This window comes from Uloborus diversus, unplaced genomic scaffold (assembly GCF_026930045.1).
Source record: "Uloborus diversus isolate 005 unplaced genomic scaffold, Udiv.v.3.1 scaffold_822, whole genome shotgun sequence".
Taxonomy (NCBI): domain Eukaryota; kingdom Metazoa; phylum Arthropoda; class Arachnida; order Araneae; family Uloboridae; genus Uloborus; species Uloborus diversus.
In genome coordinates this window covers 24,395-44,332 of record NW_026559036.1, presented here as the reverse complement: position 1 = coordinate 44,332, position 19,938 = coordinate 24,395, and the positions used below count along the sequence as shown (strand labels likewise).

General features: G+C 31.8%; 1 protein-coding gene across 2 annotated transcripts in view; it reads left to right on the top strand.

The window, feature by feature from the left end:
- LOC129233942 (histone-arginine methyltransferase CARMER-like) overlaps positions 1–19,938 on the top strand; it is a 43,631-nt gene that overhangs the window by 9,709 nt on the left and 13,984 nt on the right. For both annotated transcript variants that reach the window (XM_054867860.1, XM_054867859.1), the window contains 7 exons: positions 2,418–2,528; positions 6,546–6,723; positions 11,930–12,020; positions 13,968–14,049; positions 15,335–15,510; positions 15,827–15,964; positions 17,978–18,156. In XM_054867860.1, coding sequence (XP_054723835.1) covers positions 2,418–2,528; positions 6,546–6,723; positions 11,930–12,020; positions 13,968–14,049; positions 15,335–15,510; positions 15,827–15,964; positions 17,978–18,156 — 955 coding nt within the window. The remainder of the gene's footprint in view (positions 1–2,417; positions 2,529–6,545; positions 6,724–11,929; positions 12,021–13,967; positions 14,050–15,334; positions 15,511–15,826; positions 15,965–17,977; positions 18,157–19,938) is intronic.

Sequence of the window (19,938 nt, the reverse complement as noted above, 5' to 3'; positions counted from 1 at the left end):
AAAAAATAAATTGGATTGAAAAGGAAGTTTTTCAAGGCATGGACTGCATTTAATTTTTAAACTTTATTTGTGATATATTTTACCAAAATCATATTATTTCAAGATTTTACCCTACAATTGGAATTTAACAGTTTTAGAAGCAATAAAATCTCAAAATTTTCTTTTATTTAATGCACTTTTTTTGCAAAAATACTTGAATTGTTAGGATAAATTTGTCCACAAGTATATTTCTAATATCTGGGTTTAGGATATGAAGAAAGTCAATATTATGTTGTGGAAAACAAGTATTCCATAATGATTAATATCAGCAGTGTAGAGAACAGTATAGAAAAATACCCCCCCCCCCTTCTTTGGAAATAGTTTGGCTAAACCTTCTTTTATAGATAAAAATTAATATAATATTTGTATAAGATTTCATGTAAAATTATTGCATTTCAATTTATTTCATGACTAAGAGTTCTTGAAAAGAACAGAGTAAGGAATTAAAAAAAAAAAAAAAAAAAAAAAAATCTGCTGCCAAAATAGAAACTCAAAATTCTCCTACAGTTAAATGCAAGCGCATGGAATAAACAAATTATGCAATATGCATGAATACATATAATCCTGCAATTGCTGAATGCTATACAAGGATGCTTTGCAGAACCAAATTCCTTGAGGGGAGGTAGGGACAGGTTTCCATTGCATTTCTTTGCTGAAATATCACATTTAAAAGTTTTTTTTTTCATGATGTGTAAACCTGATAGCTTGTAAATTCAATAAATTATACCAAAATTATGTTATTTATTACTTTTTAATTTCATCATTTGTTTGTTTTTTTAAAAAATATATCTGAGGAGCAGGAGCAAGGGCGCCCATATTCAAAATTTTAAGGGGGGGGGGGGGGGGGGCTCAGATATTTTCCCCATAGTTTAACAGGATATTTTCGCCATAGAAACTGATTTCAGAACAGTTTAGAATTATTGAAATTTGACATTTTTAATAACTTATTCATTAATTGCTGGAGAAGAAATGTTTTTACATTTTTGCAAAGAAGAAAGTACTAAAGTGAGGAAGTTCTAATTTCAAAGGGTTGGTGCTTGAGCCCCCACTTGCCCTCCACCCCATATGGGCGCCCTTGAGCAGGAGTATAAAGGAAAATGAGAGAAATTTTAATCAATACTTTTAATATTCGTAACAATTTAACTTTGAAAAACATCTGTAATCTTGAATCACTGAGATGTAACTGCTGCAACATAAAGTGTCCAAACATGATTGAATGGGCTACATTCAGAGGCGTGCACAGAAGTTTTGGGGCCCGTCACAAATGACTCTTATGGGCCCCTCTACAAATATTTCACCCCTCATTTTAAAAATCTCTTGCCCGAGCCAACAGGTGTCACTTCTCTCTGCCCCCCCCCCCCCCGTGCACGTCCCCGGCTATAATATGTGTAGTTACACTTACAATAGTATTAGGATGGTCCTAACTGGGGCTCAAGGCGATGGATCCCAAAAAAAAACGGTGTAAAACCCACATCATTAAAAGGGTTTGAATTTTTTTCTAAACCTATGCATCGATACACAGATATCGGTCCACAATTGTTTTTCTTTTTTTCACACCAATGTTAAAGTAGCAGTGTGTAAAGCTAATCTGGCTTTACAGCAAAGGTGTGAAAAGTTAGTTACAGGAAAATTTTCAAACAAATGCTGAAGGAAGAGTCATAAGTGACCTAAGACTTTCACTTCTTCCAAACCATGCAGGAATGAACAAAGTTTATCATATAATCACACACCGAAAGAAAAAGCACTGTTGAACGCACTCAATAAACAAAAAATTGCAGACATAATTTGGTGTTACAAAGAGCCGATTCTTGGATGCAAGAAGATGTAAGTTTGCTTTACTACCACAAGCTCACATTGTTTTGTTTTGAAAAATAGGCTCATTGAAATGTTAAAACTAAATTAATTGCCATCTTGCTCTTTTGACGCTTTTTTGTTCTAATTTCTGGCTGGGACTTCATTAGCTTTCAAGCGTCTGGCATTGCATATATTCTTATAAATGTATATAATATAATATTATTAATTTTAATTATATTATTTTTTATAATATATGTATATAATTTTTAATTTTTATTAAATGTTTTGCTTAGAAAAAAAAATTGATGCATCACGATGAAAAGTTGGCGAAACCTCACAATGTAGAAAATCCTACATTGCCCATCCCTAGTCCTAACCTAAAAAATGATAATTGTACTGTAATTAAAACACAATAAAATGTGTATAAAACAAGAAATGATATTTTATCAAGATGTTAGTTCTGAATACTCCATATAATAGCATGAACAATCAAAGTGCATTCTGTAGGATAGTATGTGTTTGACTGACGACAGATGTAAGCATAGCCAGAGATAATTTTTGAAAATTTCATTTTATGTTTACAGGTGGTTCTGGACGTTGGTGCAGGATCTGGTATTCTGTCCTTCTTTGCTGCTCAAGCAGGTGCTAGAAAAGTTTATGCTGTTGAAGCTTCTTCCATGGCAAAACATGCTGAAGTAATTTAGCTCATTTTTATATTCTTGGTAGATTTACTTCAATATGTTACTATCAGTAAGGCAAGGGCAGAAAGTCTCTCTCAAAGGTTGATCCAGGTTTTATTTTTGGGTTCGCATTTTGTGAGAAAAAAATGTTTAAACTTTTTTTGTTCCAGAGGGGCTGTGTAAGAGGCCATTTGGCTGTAACCAGACCAAAATCGCACCCCGACAAGGCATCAGTCTCTTATGTGCCACCATTAAGGCACTGATGCATGACACATGTAGTTTTTGAAACCCAGTGTTCACCAGATGGAGACACCTGGGCTCTCTTTGATGCAAAATTGCATGAGGAATTTAATTTTGCCAAGGGAATTGTAAGCTAAACAGGGTTGCCACGCACCGGGAAAACCTAGAATTGTCAGGGAAAATGAAAATGGCCGAAAATCAGGGAAATGTCAGGGAAAATGAAAAATTGCATATTTCCGATCGTTCTTAGCGCGCCCCGCGACGTCAAAAAAAAAAAAACTTTCAGCCTTGTTTTTTTCGCCGCCATTCCCTTCCCATTCGTCGTTTTGTCATTCCCCTCTTTCTTCTCGAGACGTCACCTGTCAGATTATCCATTGTAGACACTTCCTTTGTCAAAGGAAACAAACTTTAAAAGCAGGTACAATGTGTCCGAGCAGTCGGCGGCGGACATGCGCAGAAGGTACTTCTTTTCCTCCTCGTTTGAGCGAGCGGGCTCTGTTTAAACGCTGCTTGTTTACGTCGGCAGTTCTGAAGTTGTTATGATGCACAGCACATTGTTTTGTCTGCGAGTGCGACTGAAGTTTTTAATGAGCTGCAATAATCTTTTCATATTTTATATTATTTCTTTAAATTAGTTAATGAAATCGTATTATTCTAAACAATTTTGTTCTGTAAATTTAGTTCATTAGACAATTTTAAACTTAGAAAGTTTCTTTTTTACAGAAGTATCGCTAATCTTTTAGTATTTTGGTAGTGATCTTTAAAGACTTCCAATGCGCTTCTTTCTTTCAAAATAAAAGTAATCCGATTAAAAAAAAAAAAAAAATTGCACATCAGAGAAGTTTCTGATCAATGCTCAAAATTTAACTTTATGACAGGGTGCCCACAGGAGTGATTATGGCGCAAGTTGCGCCATCAAAATTTTTTTTTTTTGGGGGGGGGGATTTTTTAATTATTTATTTTACTTTATTTTTATTCAAATTATTTACTCATGTTATTTTACTTTATTATTTTCATCTCTGTGTGTGTATTTTATTGGGGAGCGAGCGCACTTTTCTTTCAAAACAATCATAATTAAAAATAAATAAATAGGTAAAAAAAATAAATAAAAAAAGAGGGTTAAAAATAAAAAAAGCGCTAAGGCGTTCACAAATATTGGGGGGGGGGGTGCCATTGAACTTGGGGGCACCCCTGTTTTATTAGCAACAAACAGGGGAAATATGTGAAGCTAAAACATGCATGATTTTTTCACAGGCCAAAGTCTAAAAGCGCTTTGAGTTCAATGGATTGGAGGGGTAGAAGGCAATAATTGAAAAAGTTTAGGTTTCATAAGTTTTTAGTCTAGATTATTTTAGCAATTAACTTTATTTTTGTGATACAGATGTCACAATTGTTAATTTTGCAGTTCTTTCACTTGATGTAAGGCAGTGGCTCCTCGCTATTGAAAATTAGATATGCTACATTTACATTAATTGTTTATTACAGTTATTTGCTTCACTTGTGTTAGTACATTAGGGTAGTTCAAAAATACACTTTAAAAAAAAGGTTTCTCCTAGAAAACAGGACACCACTCAATGTTTTTAGACTTGTGGATACTAAAATACTGGAAGAATTTTAACTTCCTATTCCAACTGAAAGAGGGTGCTCGACCCCCTCCCTCAAACTTCATAAGTATGAGGAGGGGGTTAAAAAATACATTGAACTGAAAAAACAATGTTACATACTATAATCTACATGAGTTATATGCATATTCATTGCAATAGAATAATTACTTACATGAAAAAAAGCTGGGGAAATTAAATGTTTCTAAATTTGTGACTTTTTCTATGCTAGAGCTAATGTTAAATTAAGGGGTCATTGAGCACCCTCTTAAAATTTGAATAAGAAGCTAAAACTTTTACAGCACCATACTATTAGTAAGTCTAAAAAACATAAAGGGTGTCTTGGTCTCGAGCTAAGAGGAAAAAAAAAAATTGAACCACCCTTAGTACATATTTTTGATTATTTCAGCTTGAGTAAATTAAATTTGGTAACCATTGTTTGTAAAGTTTGAAAATGAGGTAAGTTTTATCAAAATTTGAGATGTATATGATTGACAAAATTTGAGATGTGTATTCTCCACCACAAAATGAAGGTGAAGATCGATAACCTGGAATTTTTCTCAAAACCACCTGGAAATGTCAGGGAATTTCATTCTTGAACTTCCGTGGCAACCCTGGCTAAACGAATACCCAAGGGGTCTTTTACATGCTGCATAATCATAGGAAATGGACGCTGATGGTTTTCTGCATCTCAAAAATCCACCGACTGGCCACCTCAGTAGTCCAGAACCCGGATCCAAGGCATAGAAGACCAACTCCTTTCCCATGGCACCACCAGCCAGCATTGAACTTTTTTCTCTCTCTCTTTTTTTCTTTCTGAAAAAAAAAAAACTTTTTTGGGGATTTTCCTTTCTGACATTTTTGTGAAAATAATCCTGTCATAGCGAGGAGTATAGTTCATGTTTAACTATCACAAATCTAATCTGAAATCCCTTTGACCTAAAGGATTTCACTGAGAATTACTTGGAAACTGGGAGTTTTTTTTATTGATATTTTGCTTTCAGGTAAATTGATTGACGTTAAGTGTTCTTATTGTTTTTACAAATAAATTTTGTAAAAGGTCTAATTTTTAAGGCATGAAATTTTGTGAAGTGGTTTCTTCTACAATATAGAATTTTATGAGGTAGTAAAACATTACTTTTTTGATGAAACAAGATGTGAACTTATAATTTCGCATTTGTCTGATGTTAAAAGTCAAAGATTAATCTCCTTCAGACCAGGATGGTCTGAAGAGCTGACGTCTGCTGGGGTGAATGTTTCCTGGCGCCCCCCCCCCCAGAATGGTAATGGTTTCTTGGCTGCAGCCTATTGAAATTACTGCGATGAACTAAAAGTATTTTCTTCCTGATATCCTGGATCAGCTTAAACCCATCTCTTATCTTATTCGCAAGCATGCGCCCCCCCTTCCTCCTCCCCTTAACTGTAAGACACTGCAGGGACTGAATTCCAAGAAATTTGGTGAACTATACAAAGAATTTGAAACTATGCCAAGGAGAAGATCCTTTTTTTTTCTCTCTAAACATGTATATTCTCAGAATTTATATCTGCTTCAATGATACAAAGGAAATAAACGCTTTGAAGTCTGGGAGAGAGGAATATTTTTGTGCACTGGGAAAAAATAGAGGATCATTGCAATGATTGATTCTCTATTTTGGGGGTCTATGATTATGTATCTATGATACACAAAATGAGGGGCGCCCCCTCATTTTGTGGTGCCCCGAGCGATTGCCCCCGCTCGCCCCTCTTCTGACGGCCCTGCTTCAGACTCTCTATTTTTTGACAAGGTTAAGTGTTCAAGATAACAATTAAGAATTGTTTCTGGCAGGATCATTAATTTCTCTTATCTGCTCTGTCTTGAGAATTCTGTTTTTAATTTGAACAGAAGTAAAAATTACACAAAGGTATTAGTGGTACTGGATAAAAAATAAAACCTTGACCAAACATATTAAAAATTGTCTATATTTAATCTAAATTTGTGAAGGATTTTTTTTTTCAGCTACTTTGAGTTTTATATTAGTATAATCCAAGTATATTTTGTAATTTATATTAGTCTGAATATAAGATTAGAACTTTTTTTGTTTAATATCATTTTATAACTAATAAAAATGCTTGAAAAAAAAAAAAAGCCTACAATCTTGTTTTGGGATAAAATGGTAAATTTTAATGTTTTCAACTTTATTTATTATTTCAGACACTTGTGTATCATAACAAATTGACTGGAAGGGTTGTCGTCATTCCTGGAAAAATCGAAGAAATAACTCTTCCTGAAATGGTTGACGTAATAATTTCCGAACCTATGGGGTATATGCTTTTTAATGAAAGAATGTTGGAGACATATCTTCATGCCAAAAAGTGGTTAGTCCCTAATGGTGTGTGAGCATTTTATTTCTTTTTTTTTTTTTTTTTTAATTGTAAGGTCTTTTTCATTTATACTTGACTGTCCTTTCAAGATTTTAAGATTTATATAATTAGAAAAGTAAATGAAATGATGCAGTATTTATAACGTTCAAACTTTAAATATGACTTAGTTTTAATCAATTTTCTTTCTTCTAGAACTGAGGTTTAAAAAAAAAAGATTGTGTTCATTATTGAGTTATATAAAAAAAAAACAGGTTAAAGAAATACAGTCTTGTGAATGTTATTACTTTATTTTAACACTAGAAAGACGGAAGCGGTCATTTTGACCGCAAACAATTTTCAAATGCTCATATTTGCTGCGTTTAATTACCAAACTCTTTTTCCTTCATTGACTTTTCCTAACTATTTATTAAGATCTTACAACAGTAATTTTTTCCCTTAAGGATTATTATTATAGTTGTTATAAGTGTTTATACCTAGAAAGACTTTTTACGGTCATTTTGACCGCTAAATGAACCTTTCTTTATGCATCCGTTTTTCTTCTTTTTTCTCTTATCAGTTGTGTGTACTATGGACTATTGTTACTTGTCAGGGTGAGTAATGTTCTTTTGAGCTTGAGTAGTACCTGCTGGTCAGGTTTAATTCTTTGAACTGTTAGGAAAATGCGGAACACCTGCTGGTTGCATGGTTTCAGTTTTCTGCTATCTGCACAGGAGGCAAAGTTGAGAAAGGTAAATTTGAAAAGCATGTGACTGGACACGTGAAATTACTTTGGGTCTAAAAAGAAGTAAATATAAACAGGTGAATTCCAAAAATGTTTGCTGGAATTGTTTTGTGCACCAAAACATGAGTTTTGCTTGAAGCATCGACATTTATTTTCTTCGGTGATAGTGAAGTGCTCAGTCACATAATTATCTTCATGATGTTGAGAAGAACCGTTGACAAGCAAAACTTATAGGAACATTAACTCCTGAAACTGTTGCAGATTTATATCTAAAACAGATTATGGTTCGAATGGACAGTCTGACTTATCTGAAGAGAAATATATTCCTAGCGATGAGAATAGTTTGCTTTCATGAGATTATTGCGAATATTTTTCGGAGCTTAGATTTACAGAAAAGGATTGTTCTTCTGAGTTAGAATCAAAAGAAACCTCGCTAATGAAAACTGATGCTCAAAATATAAAAAGTAGTGAAAGAAAAAGGGAAAAGGGTCCGACGCTGAAGAAAAGGGGAACATTTCAAAAACAGAACTCCTATTTCTCCAATTTCCTCCAAGTCACCTCCACTGATCAATTTTGCTGCATATAAATAAGTATCTACTCCAGGAAAAAAAATTAAAATAGTGTGAAATTAAATTATGTGGAAATAAAACTACAAGCATTTGTTCTAATTGCCAAAAAAGAAAAAAAAAACTGTTAATGGCTAATCTACAGGTGACGCGATAACATAAGTATTTCGAAATACTGTAAAAAATAGTAATGTACTGTATCTTGCGATATTAAGATATTTTTTAAACCAAACACATGCATGGTTGATTATAGTACTTGTTAGTTATTACATGCTAAGAAAATTTCCTCTTTTTTGTACAAATTTGCTCTTTCTCAATGCCAATTGTGTAAAGCATGTGTATTTCACTTGATCAAACATAAAATTTAAAAAAAAAGCTATCTTGAGACTTATTTGCAGACTATATTACGATTAAATTGTTAAATTAAACTCTGATATGATGAAACAAATCTTTTCTACGGTTAAAAATCCCGAAAGGAGGAAATTTCCAATCTTTTATGTATGGCGGTCAAAGTGACCGCTGCTCGTCTTTCTAGGTATACGCAAAACGCTGTCTTTCTAGTGTTAATGAATCAAATTTACAGAGAAACTGAAGCTTCACTTTATGGTTGGCTTGCAAATTTGTTAAAAAATTCCAACAAATAAATTTGTGTTTAATGTTTTACTTTATTGTAGTCCTTTGCGTAAATTTTATTGAAGAGCAATTTGAATCTGGTATCAAAAACAGTTGCAATGTAATATAGTGCTCATCGTCTTTAATTGTTTAAAATTGCATCTCTAAATTTTGTTCTAGAAGACTTTTCATGGTACATACAACAATATTGTCTGCAAATTTATCTAAATATAATTTAATAATTTTTTTAGAATGGCTTCAGAAATAAAATTTTCGAATAGATAGATTTGGTTTTTAACTGATAATTTTGGCAAATGTATGTAAGGTATATAAATTTATGAGATGCAATTCCATGCTGAATCATTTCAGTTTATGTAAATGCTTCCTCTTATTATTTAATTTAGAAGCTTTTTATGAAATAATGCCTATAATAGAAAATTATAGCTGTTTTAAGTTTAAACATAGAACTCTGATTTTTTTTAGAACTGTTGCTAAGGAAATATCTTCTTCTTTTTGGTATTTTTTTGCCAAATAGGGTTGAATATTTTTGAAGTTTTAACTTATAATAGCAAAAGTTTAAAAATTTGCTCCAAATAAACTTTTAAACCTTTTATAATCAGGGTTGGCAAGTCTTTGAACGCTACGGTAAAACCCCTGGTTTTTACCATCCTGTCCAAAACCCTTGTGTTCAAAACTGTCCGAAAGTGTCCAAAACTATATTTTTAGAGAAATTATATTTTATGAGAAAACATGAATAAACAAAAAAAAAAAAAAAAAAGTAGTGTTTTTATTGAACATTTATTCAGTGGGAACATTCTACTTATTTATGCAGCTGATTTTATCCTAGTTACATAGCAGTTGAGTCCTGGATAAAAATTTCAATTTGTATGCATGCGTTTTTTTTTTTTTTTTTTTGATAATAGTAACCAAATTTTCCTATGTTTATACATGTGTGCAAATGAAAGCTGGGTTGGCAAAGTTTTTACCGTCCTGTTCAAAACTGTTGTTGTGTTCAAAACTATATTTTGAGAGAAAATATCAAAATTATATCTTTTTTTGACTATTTAATCTATTTATTTAATGTGAACATTCAAGTATAAATATATATGTAACATATTTTTCAGCTGATTTTAATCTAGTTATGTAGAAATTAACTTCTTCATTAAAAATTTCAATCTGTATCCATGAGGTTTTTTTTCCCTCCATAAACCAATTTTTCGACATTTATGCATGTGTGCACAGGGTCGGATTTAGGGAAGGGCAAGCGAGGCTACTGCCCCGGAGCCTCCACAACAAAGGGGCCCCCACAATAAAATTTTTACAAAATATCCTAACTTTCACGGGTTGAAAATATCGTATATATACATATATATCAAAATATTCGGATATGTATCAAATTATTGGATATTTTCAAAAATATGATGATCTTTTCGAACCCTGATTAGGGGCCTCCACTCCTTCGTTGCCCCGGGGCCTCCACACTTCCAAATCCAGCCCTGTGTGTGCAGAAGAAAATTCAAAATATAATGCAATAATTGACTTAAATGCAATAAATGACATTTTTTTGTAGTTACAGAATGTATTATATTAAAAATATAAACTAAAAAAAGATTTGCACAAAATTTTAAAACATAAGTGTTTAATCATCAATTTCTTGTTCATTAATCTATGATTAAAAATTTTTTTTTTTAAACATCGTGTAAAACTAATTTGCGCAAACCATTAAAAAAATAAGCTTTTTTTTTCACCTAAATACTGTACATTTAATAACATTCCTTTGAGTTATAAATGGAATTAAAATTAGTTGTCTTGGTAGTGTTGTGAAATTTCTTTCAAAACTCTCTCAACTGTTACATAAGGAAATTTTTATGTAATTGAGTTATGGGCATTTTTTTAAAAAGATATTTTTAAATGAACATTTTGGAGAAAATATTATCAAATACTCATTAAATTAAACCTCATCACTATCTATATTTTTGCTTTACAAATATTGTAGTAAATATGAATTGATTAGATTAATTAGATTACACCGCTTTAGCTTTAGCAACTTTTGGACAGTTTAAGACAATTTCGGTCACTTTTTGACAGTTTTTGACGGTAAAAACCACCTGTCCTGTCTTAAACCAGTAACCCAATCCTATTTATAATGCATATTGAACTATTAACTATACAAAACTGTGCTTTAAATGCTACCTGTGCTTTTATTTTTGACAAAAATGAGTTACCTATTCAGTGGCTGAATATTTAATATTCAGCCAAATCACTATTTGTTGCATCACTAGTTGTGATGCAGTGGTTTTTTATTAAATTTTGTGCAGAAAGTCTTTAAACAACAATAAAGAATTGTAGTTTGGTATAGCAGGTTAAGTAATGACACTATTTTGACTTTTATTTAAAATACTGATCAGTTTTGTTTAAAGTTATTCAAAAAGAAATTGAGAAAATCATTGTTTCTCAATGAAAGTCCATCTACGTAAAGATACATCATTTATATCTATTAATTGATTTGTTCCTTCTAAACAAGGCAGGAAATATTGTATAATGTCAAGAATTCATTCAAATTGTTTGATAATTTATTAGGTATTAGAATAATTAGAGTTTCCGTTTTTATTTCTTCATATTGAACTGAAAATGATTTTCTTCTTTATAGAGGTTTGATAACTAACTGATTGATTACATGCCTTGAAGTAGCTTTCTATTTTTGCCGATTTTTTTTTGAATTAGTCTCTTTTTGTCTCTATTTGAAAATTCAGTCTTTTTTTCTTGCTATTTTCGATCACTTTCCCATTCTTATTCATTTGATTCTTTTTTTTTTTTTTGCTGATGGGAGGAAATGTTTACCCTGACATAATGCCTTTTTGTGGCAAAAGCAGTGGCCACAAACCGAGAAAAACAAGAACTTTCAGTGATTTTGGAGATTCAATAAAAATTGTTTAGCCTAGTATATGTTTTTTTTTTTAATATAAAAGGGTATTTCAAAGTAGTATATGACTTAGATAAAAGTATATAAACAAAACAAAAACTATTTAAGAAAGGTGGGTATCTGAAATCTGATAGGTAAGTTTTGGATCTCATATAAAAAAGATGATGCACTTCTGATTCTAATAGATTGTTAGTGGTTTTATTACTGTCATACTTCTACAATACAATTTTAATCTTATAGTAATAAAAATCTTACAATTATTCAATTAATGTTAATACAATGCTTTGTCTTCTACAATAATGTTATAAAGCATTTAAAATTTTAAAAAAATGTTTCATTTTATAAAATATTAATTTATAACCTACATTGTTGTATATATTTCTTTATGATAGGTAAAATGTTCCCTTCAAGAGGTGATTTACATATAGCACCTTTTAGTGATGCTGCCTTGTATATGGAACAATTAAATAAGGCTAATTTTTGGTAAGGTTTTAAAGCATGTATGTTTAAATTAATGTTTTTTATTGCTTACAGCTTTGTACTTTGTCTTTGTACGTAGCAATGCGAAACATTTAGTTTTTAGGTTTAACAAAAAGATATTTTTTCAAGGAAATAGTCAAATAGTTGTCGAAATCCTTTGGAATTTGTTTTCAAATTTCACTTTGGGCCAAATTTCATTTCAAAAAAACAAAAGAAAAAGGAAAATATTCTTCAAAAACGTTCCTTTATTTATTTTCATTAAAGTTACTTTGAAAAAAAAAGTTATAAGAAGGCATAAAACATATCACCAAAGTTTGTTTTCTAAATATTGTATGTGTCATATGCTTCACTATTTAATACACTGCATTGAACTCAAAGCTTTCTCTTTGAAAAGCTACAATTAATTTGTACATCATTTTTGTACTTTTCTTTTGTTAAGAGTAATATTAAAGAAACTTTCAAAGTTCTGAATTAAATTTACAGTCGTTACATCATAACACACATGGTGGGGAAGAGCATGGTTTCCTTATTGTCAAATTATTTTCATTTCCAAGATGTCATTAATTGAATGTCTTTTAAATGCAAGTGGCACAGTATTTTTTTGTTTAAAAAAAAATGGTCCAAAAACCAGTTGCTTATTTTATATTTGTTTGTAATTGATCAGTTATTATACCTGCTGTAATATTATACTTGCATCATTAAGCAAAATTTTATGTCCTTCAAATTTCATCTCTAGATGCAATCGATGCAGATTTATTTTATGCAGATTTGATTATACACGGTTAAAGATTTGATGTCTTTATTTCGTTTTACCCAGATGAGATTTGATTTTATGCAGATGCTGCATTACAAACAGATAAAAATTTCTCCTCCTTTATAATCCAAACTTTTGAGATTGCAGATAACATGTGATAAACTGCATTTTGGCATGCTAGCAAGCAAACTTGGGCTGCTGGTAGACATTTTTTTTTTTTTGCGATTGGTTCCAGTGCTCTTTCTCAGAAGCAAAGTTATTAAACTTACACAATTTAGAGCTAACTAGAAGAATAACTTTTAGAAGTAACAAAAGGAGACAAAATCAACGGGAATTGATGACACACAATGAAAAACTTTCACATTGAAAGTTTTGAGCCGTTCCTTGACGATGGCAAATGATCTTTCTGATTTGTTAGTGGAGGAAGATCCTGCCGTAGAAATGACAAGATTAATTATGAATGCATCAATGCCCTACAATGAACTACAGAGAAAACTAATTAAAGACTACCAAAGGACTATCATAACCAGCTCTTTTTTATACAGGCTAAGTTAGTTTTCATGTTTTCTTTATGCAGGTTTGCCTATGTATCGAGATAATTACACATTTAACTTATTGTATATTTATCTATCACTAGAATGAAGTATAAGTATGAAAATTAGCCCCTATTTTAGCATTACTATTTAGTCCTAATTTACGCAACATTTTTGGTGAATGTAACCCCTGAGTAAAGCACTGGAATCTTAATTTTCATTTTTATCTGAGGCAGAAAATGTATCTTAATATTTTAGTCATATCAGTGCTAAGTGGGTGTAAATAACAAAAACCATTGATTAAAACTCCATCTATGTTCTAACTCTTTATAATTTTTTTCATTTTATTTACTTTCTCTTTGGCTGTGATCTCTTTAGTGAGTATATTCTCTTCCTTTGAAGTCATGGGATGTAGAAAATACTGAATGCATTTTTAAAATGGCTTAAATCACTATGATATTTTTAGTTTTAAGAATACTTTTTGTAGTTTTGAAGTATCTAGTCTTGCTAGAATTACTCATTACATCTTTTGTTTATATATGCACTTATTTTCTTAATTTAATTACAAAAGAAAATGGGATGCTTGACCTGTTAGAAAGCCGCTTAATTGGTAGGCTTTGAGTATACATTTTTGTATTCAACATGTGATTTTCTCACTTGCAGGTACCAACAATCATTCCATGGTGTAGATTTAGCTAGTTTGCGCGATGCTGCTGTTAAAGAATATTTTAGACAACCAATAGTTGTAAGTATATTTTTTGTTTAAATAATAGTACATAACGCAAGCAAGCTGATTTGAATCACTCCTTTGCTATGAGTCAGTTTAGTAAGAAATGTGGAATGTCCCAAAGTTGAACATTGATTTTCGAATATACCATACTTAGGTGACCATATGACCCTTTGTCCCTGTACATGGTGTTGAGATGCAGAAATGTCATATTTTCTAAAAGATAGCAACCTACTTTAGCAAATTGAAAAAAAAAGAAACAGGAAGAAAAGTTTAAGAATCTTGATCACAGATGATAAAATGTAGTTTAGTCACATAAGTGAAAAAATAGCAGTAACCAATCAAGCAAAGTAAGCGTAACTAAGCGATTAGTAGATCAGTGTAGAAAATGGTTACCATATTTCGCAAATATTATCCATTTTGGCTTTTTTTACAAACCACTTTTCAAATTGAAAGAGTATCAAAGTAGCAATTATTGTGTCAATTTAAAAAAAAAAATTTAGGTAAAAATACAGGGAATGTGTTATAAATATTTTAAATGTGTTTTTTTTTCTTTTTTTAACTAATCATACTGTTGCCTAAAATTCTAAAGCTTCCTGTTTTAGAGGGAAAAAGTTCTGATCATCTTAAATATTCTGCTTAAATTCAGAAATCTTAGACACAAACAGCTCTGGCATGTTGATGATTTTTAACTGCTCCAAAAAAATGACTGCACGAGTTTATGCATGCATGCCAGAAGTACTTCTTAAATGCATTTGAGATGTGGTAAGTTATTATATCAAAAGAAAAAAAAAAACCTTTCCTACACCTATAAAAATATGGTAACCATAAGGAATGGAATTTTCAAATGTGATATTTTTGTTAGCATATTAGATATGAAATTGTATTGACAAACATTTTACGAAAACGAGTAAATGGATCAATAATACAATACTAGAATGCTTTGGGGTGAGCAAAGAATTTTTTGTTTTTAAATGCATGAAAGACTTAGAGATTTATATTACTAATATCTACAGAATTTGCATCTCACTGTTGTACATAAAATGAAATGTCTGCAGTTTATGTTTTCGTCTTTTAATGTATATTAGCTAACTTAAATTGTTTATCACACCGCATAAATAAAAAATGAATTTTTAGAGTTGTTGTCTAAAAAATGGTATGAACTTCATGTTTGCATACCACAATGAAAGGCTTTTTTTTTGCTGGCTTGAGGGGGGAGAGTGACCTGTGTTTTGTGTCAGTATTTGTTTTTGTGTTATTTATCATACATGAAATTTATTTCAATTTGATTTTTTTTTCCCAGGATACTTTTGATATCAGTATTTGTATGGCCAAATCGTTACGTCACACCGTAGATTTTCTGGTAGCTCAAGAAACAGATTTGCACAAAATAGATATTCCTTTAAATTTTGTTTTAAATCAAACTGGTGAAATACACGGTCTTGCCTTTTGGTTTGATGTTGCTTTCTTTGGTTCAACGTAAGTCAAGTTTCTCATATTTTTACTCTGTGATGAAAAATTTATAATTAGACTTTATTTTCAGTATTCCAGAAATGCTACTGTAAGTTATGAGAAATTAAATTTTGTTAGTTTGTTATGAACTACTTTCAATTTTAATATTGTAAGGCAGTTGATATGTTCCCTAAAAATTGATAAATCTTGTGTTCTTGATATGCACATATCTGTATATAAAATGTTATCAGTAGAAACATATTCCTGTTTTAGGCAATCATATTCGGAGTCATTGTTTAAATATGTTAATGTTTTCTTTTATTAAATAGAATTTTTTTTATAGGCAAACAGTTTGGTTATCAACAGCTCCAACTCAACCTCTTACTCATTGGTATCAAGTTAGGTGTTTATTAGAAACGCCTCTATTCGCACAACGGGGACAGTCAGTCTCTGGTAAAGTGGTCCTTAACTCTAATAAAAGGTACTTTTTAATATAGCTGTAACCAATTATATTAAACTTCATTATGAACTTTTTAGTATTTTCAATTTTCTTGCTTTTCTGTTTCATATTCATTTAAATTTGCAATTTTTTAAAACTAATTTATAGTATAGTTATAATATTCAGCTACCAATTTCTGATTTTGAGGATGAATCAAATGTGAAGCATCATACTGTCATGATTTACAGCTCTGTCTGCTAAAAATCTCAGAATACACAATTCTGCAATCAAAGCATTTGTATAGCAGTAGCTAAAACTTTACATTGATGTGAAAAAAATGTGCTGCGTGCCTGTGATTTTTAATATAGTTGACTCATGTCGAAACAACTACTGAAAAAGAACCAATTGACCCCTGTTAAAGTTTAAAATTAAAGATTCACGTTTGAAATAACCATCATCAAGGTTCTTCCCATGGGTCCTTCAGAGTGCTTTAGTTTAGTGACCTGTTACCAAAAGACCTTCAAAATGCTTCATTTCAAATTGAAATTCTTAACTATTTTTATGCTGAACTTTATTAACCCGGGAGGACTTGCATCGGCCTCTCAAGCCCGGTCATTACAAAACTACGCTGCCAAAAATCACCCCTTCAACGGAAATGAATGAGGTCCATAGTAGCTGCGTTTAAGGTGACCTACATACTGACCGCATGCTTTTCAGAAATGTACATTCCCCCTTTTTTCCAGAAAATTCTGGTTCGGACCTCAGAGGCTAGGAGCGAGCGCTCATGCTTTTCATTTCCGATTGTGAATGTAAATGAAGAGGTTGTGAAATGCATCACTATCTATGCTATAAAGATGAAATGAAGAGGTTGCAGACCTTGTTAGTTGAGATTTCAACTGATGAGGACTCTCTTAATGAAGGTGATGAAGTTGACACAGAACAGTATAGCGATCATCAGCATACTCAGAAGAAGATTTAGATTCATGTATCATAAAACTTTCTTAAACCTTACTTTTTAAAACATATTTTAGAGACTGTTTATCTATTTATGATTCAGTGTTGAAAACACATTTTTTTTTCTATTTTGTATACTCAATTTACTGAAAAATACACTCCAGGCCTACGGAGCCCCCCCTTCCCCCGCGAGCTTTTGTGTGACGAAAAGTACCGTGAGTTCTCCTGGGTTAATATTTATTTTTTCTGCAAGACCTTAAAAAAGAAATTGTGTTTTCTCTCCAATTTTTTCTATCATCTCTCTCTATTCTTATTTTTAATCAATTACTAAGGAAAACTGCCTATCTTTGTTAATAGTTTTAATTGATTTTTTTTTTTTTTAATATTTTGATGATTATTTCTGAAACATGTTCCCTTCTCCTGTTTTCTCAGTTTCTTTTTCTAAACTGATCATACATTTTTAATTGCTAGGGAAAACCACCAGTCTTTTATGTTTTAGTTTGAACAGCTATTTTGATAATTACATAAATTTGCTTTTATACATTAGGTTTTTATTTAAAATTTTTCTTTCACTCTATTTACACTCCAGTGCTATTTTTTTCAGTTTTCTTTTTCCTTTTAATGTATAATTTAATGTATTGTGACTATTTGTCACTGGGATCTTCAGGAACTAAATACAGATCCTGATAGTATATATAGAGCATAAAAATTTATTCAGTTTACCAAGAACTCCAGGAAAATGCCCTAGTTGTGATGCTTTTGGAATGGAACTCGGGCAGAAAAAACATAAGACATCTATTCCCTGAAACAACAGTAATATATCCTACTGTCATTCTGCGGTAACAATATATATCACGTCAAAGTTGAAAAGATGCTTTTGCATCTGACATTTTTGCTTAGCTCCTCAATTTAAAAAGATTTTGTCATCTCATGTATGTAATGTGATGTTGATTAATGTTTTCCTTTTTTGAGATTCAAGAAAAATTTAAACATTCTCCTAATTATCATAGGTTTTCCTTCTCCATCAACGAAATATTAGTAGCTTTTAGTAATTGTCATGCCGTAATCCCATACACTGCAACTAATTTTTATTTCCTTCAGGCAAAGTTATGATGTTGACATCGAGTTGATGATTGATGGAAGCAGTATACGAGCTTTCAATACCCTGGATCTCAAAAATCCGTTCTTTCGTTACACTGGGCAACCTCCACAGCCACCTCCTGGTTGTAACGAAACTTCTCCCAGTGAAGGTTATTGGCAGACTTTAGATGCCCAACAATGTAAGTGATTGTAGTTGCTTCAGTTATTGCCAATTTTGAAATATTGTCACTGGACTATTCTCATCCAATCTATTTAGACAGTCAAACACGACCTACTCTGCAAGTATTTTAATTTTCCGGTACCATAAAATCAATTTATTTTAAAGCTTGTAACATTAAAAAATTTTCAGAACTTCTTAGGCCATCCACAAATAATGTCATGCTTTAGGAGGGGAGGTGGGATCATTAAATCGTGAGTTTTTACAAGAGGAGGGAGGAGGTAACAAGAAGTGCATTTTTTGTAAGAATATGTTTATGAAAAATACAATGACATGTGAAACTGTGACTAAGGGAAAGTCCAAGTTAGAAAAAATTGTGACATCATTTATAGACAGCCCCTCACGTCAAATTCTGGAGACATTGTCACTGACAGAATCAATGCTCAGCAATCCATCGAATCAGTAGAACAGGGTTCGTACGGGTCATGGAAATCCTGGAAAGTCATGGAAAAAAAATAAACAAATTTCAGACCTGGAAAAGTCATGGAAAATTATTTTTGGTTATGGAAAAAGTTCCAGATGAAATGCATTATTCATTTTTTAAATTTTATTAAAAAGCGCGAAGTCAGCAAGCAAGTAGCAGCGCTTGTGAAGTGATCCTCCCCCCACCCCCATCTTCCATTCCCTTCCCCTCCGATAGTGGAAGGGGAAATTCTATTTTTAGCATCAGGCTTTTAGGACCCCAGAATCCTTTGCGCGGATTTCAGAGAGTGAGGCAGGAGTGGGAGCAGGTGGGAGGTATTCGGGCCGCCGCCAGATTGGCTACTTTTTCAGTATGCTCATTTCTGAAATGGTGCCAAGCTTGAACTAAAATCTGTACGAAAAATCGCCGATTTTTCCAATTTTTTTCTTTTTCTGAACAAAAATAACTTTCAGTTGAAGTTAAAAGAAAAAAAAATTGAGCGACTTTTTTTCTCTCTGGCTACTTTTGGGGGCATTTTGAGTTGTTTTCTCTCTTAAATTTCTGGCAACCCTGTGCCTTAAGTGAATTGAGGAATGAAGTAATGCAGTGTTTCTGTGGCTTGATTTGCATTCAATATCGAAACCGAAACCATGTGAATGTGTTATATTTATCCTTTAAAAATTGTGTTAGCTGAATTCTTTAATTTTTTAAATAATTTTTCCATTTTATTTCATTTTTCTCTTCCCATTACTGAAGATGTCTGGTAAGGTACTTTTGTTTTTCATCAGCATAGAACATGTTTTTGCTAAAATTTGTAAATTGAGCCAGTCTGAGTAAAAAAAGAAATATGCCTGGAAAATGTGTTTTTAATTACAATTGGATGATGAAGGAGGGATTTTCAGATTGGGTGCTAAATGATGAGAATAAATTTCGAGCACAATGTTCATTGTGCAGGAAATCATTTGATATCTCAAATATGGGAGAAGCAGCCCTAACCAGTCATGCAAAATCTAAAAAACATAAAGATAATTTAAAAGCAAAAAATACACCGAATTTAAGATTGCAAAATTTTTTTCATAATGAAGCTTCAAAATTCCAAACAGAGCAACAAAGAAATTGCTACTTGCACTAAAGCAGTTAGTTCAAGCTCTAAATGTAAACTGTCTGTCATTGGTAATGACGTTCTCTCTTCAGAAATTTTATAGGCCTTGTATGTCATTGACAATCACATATCATACAATTCTTGCAACAATTTTAACTTAGTTCTTAAAAAAATGTGTCCTGATAGTGAAGTTGCAAAGCAGTTTTCATGTGGTGAAAAAAAGTGTGTGTATTTATGCC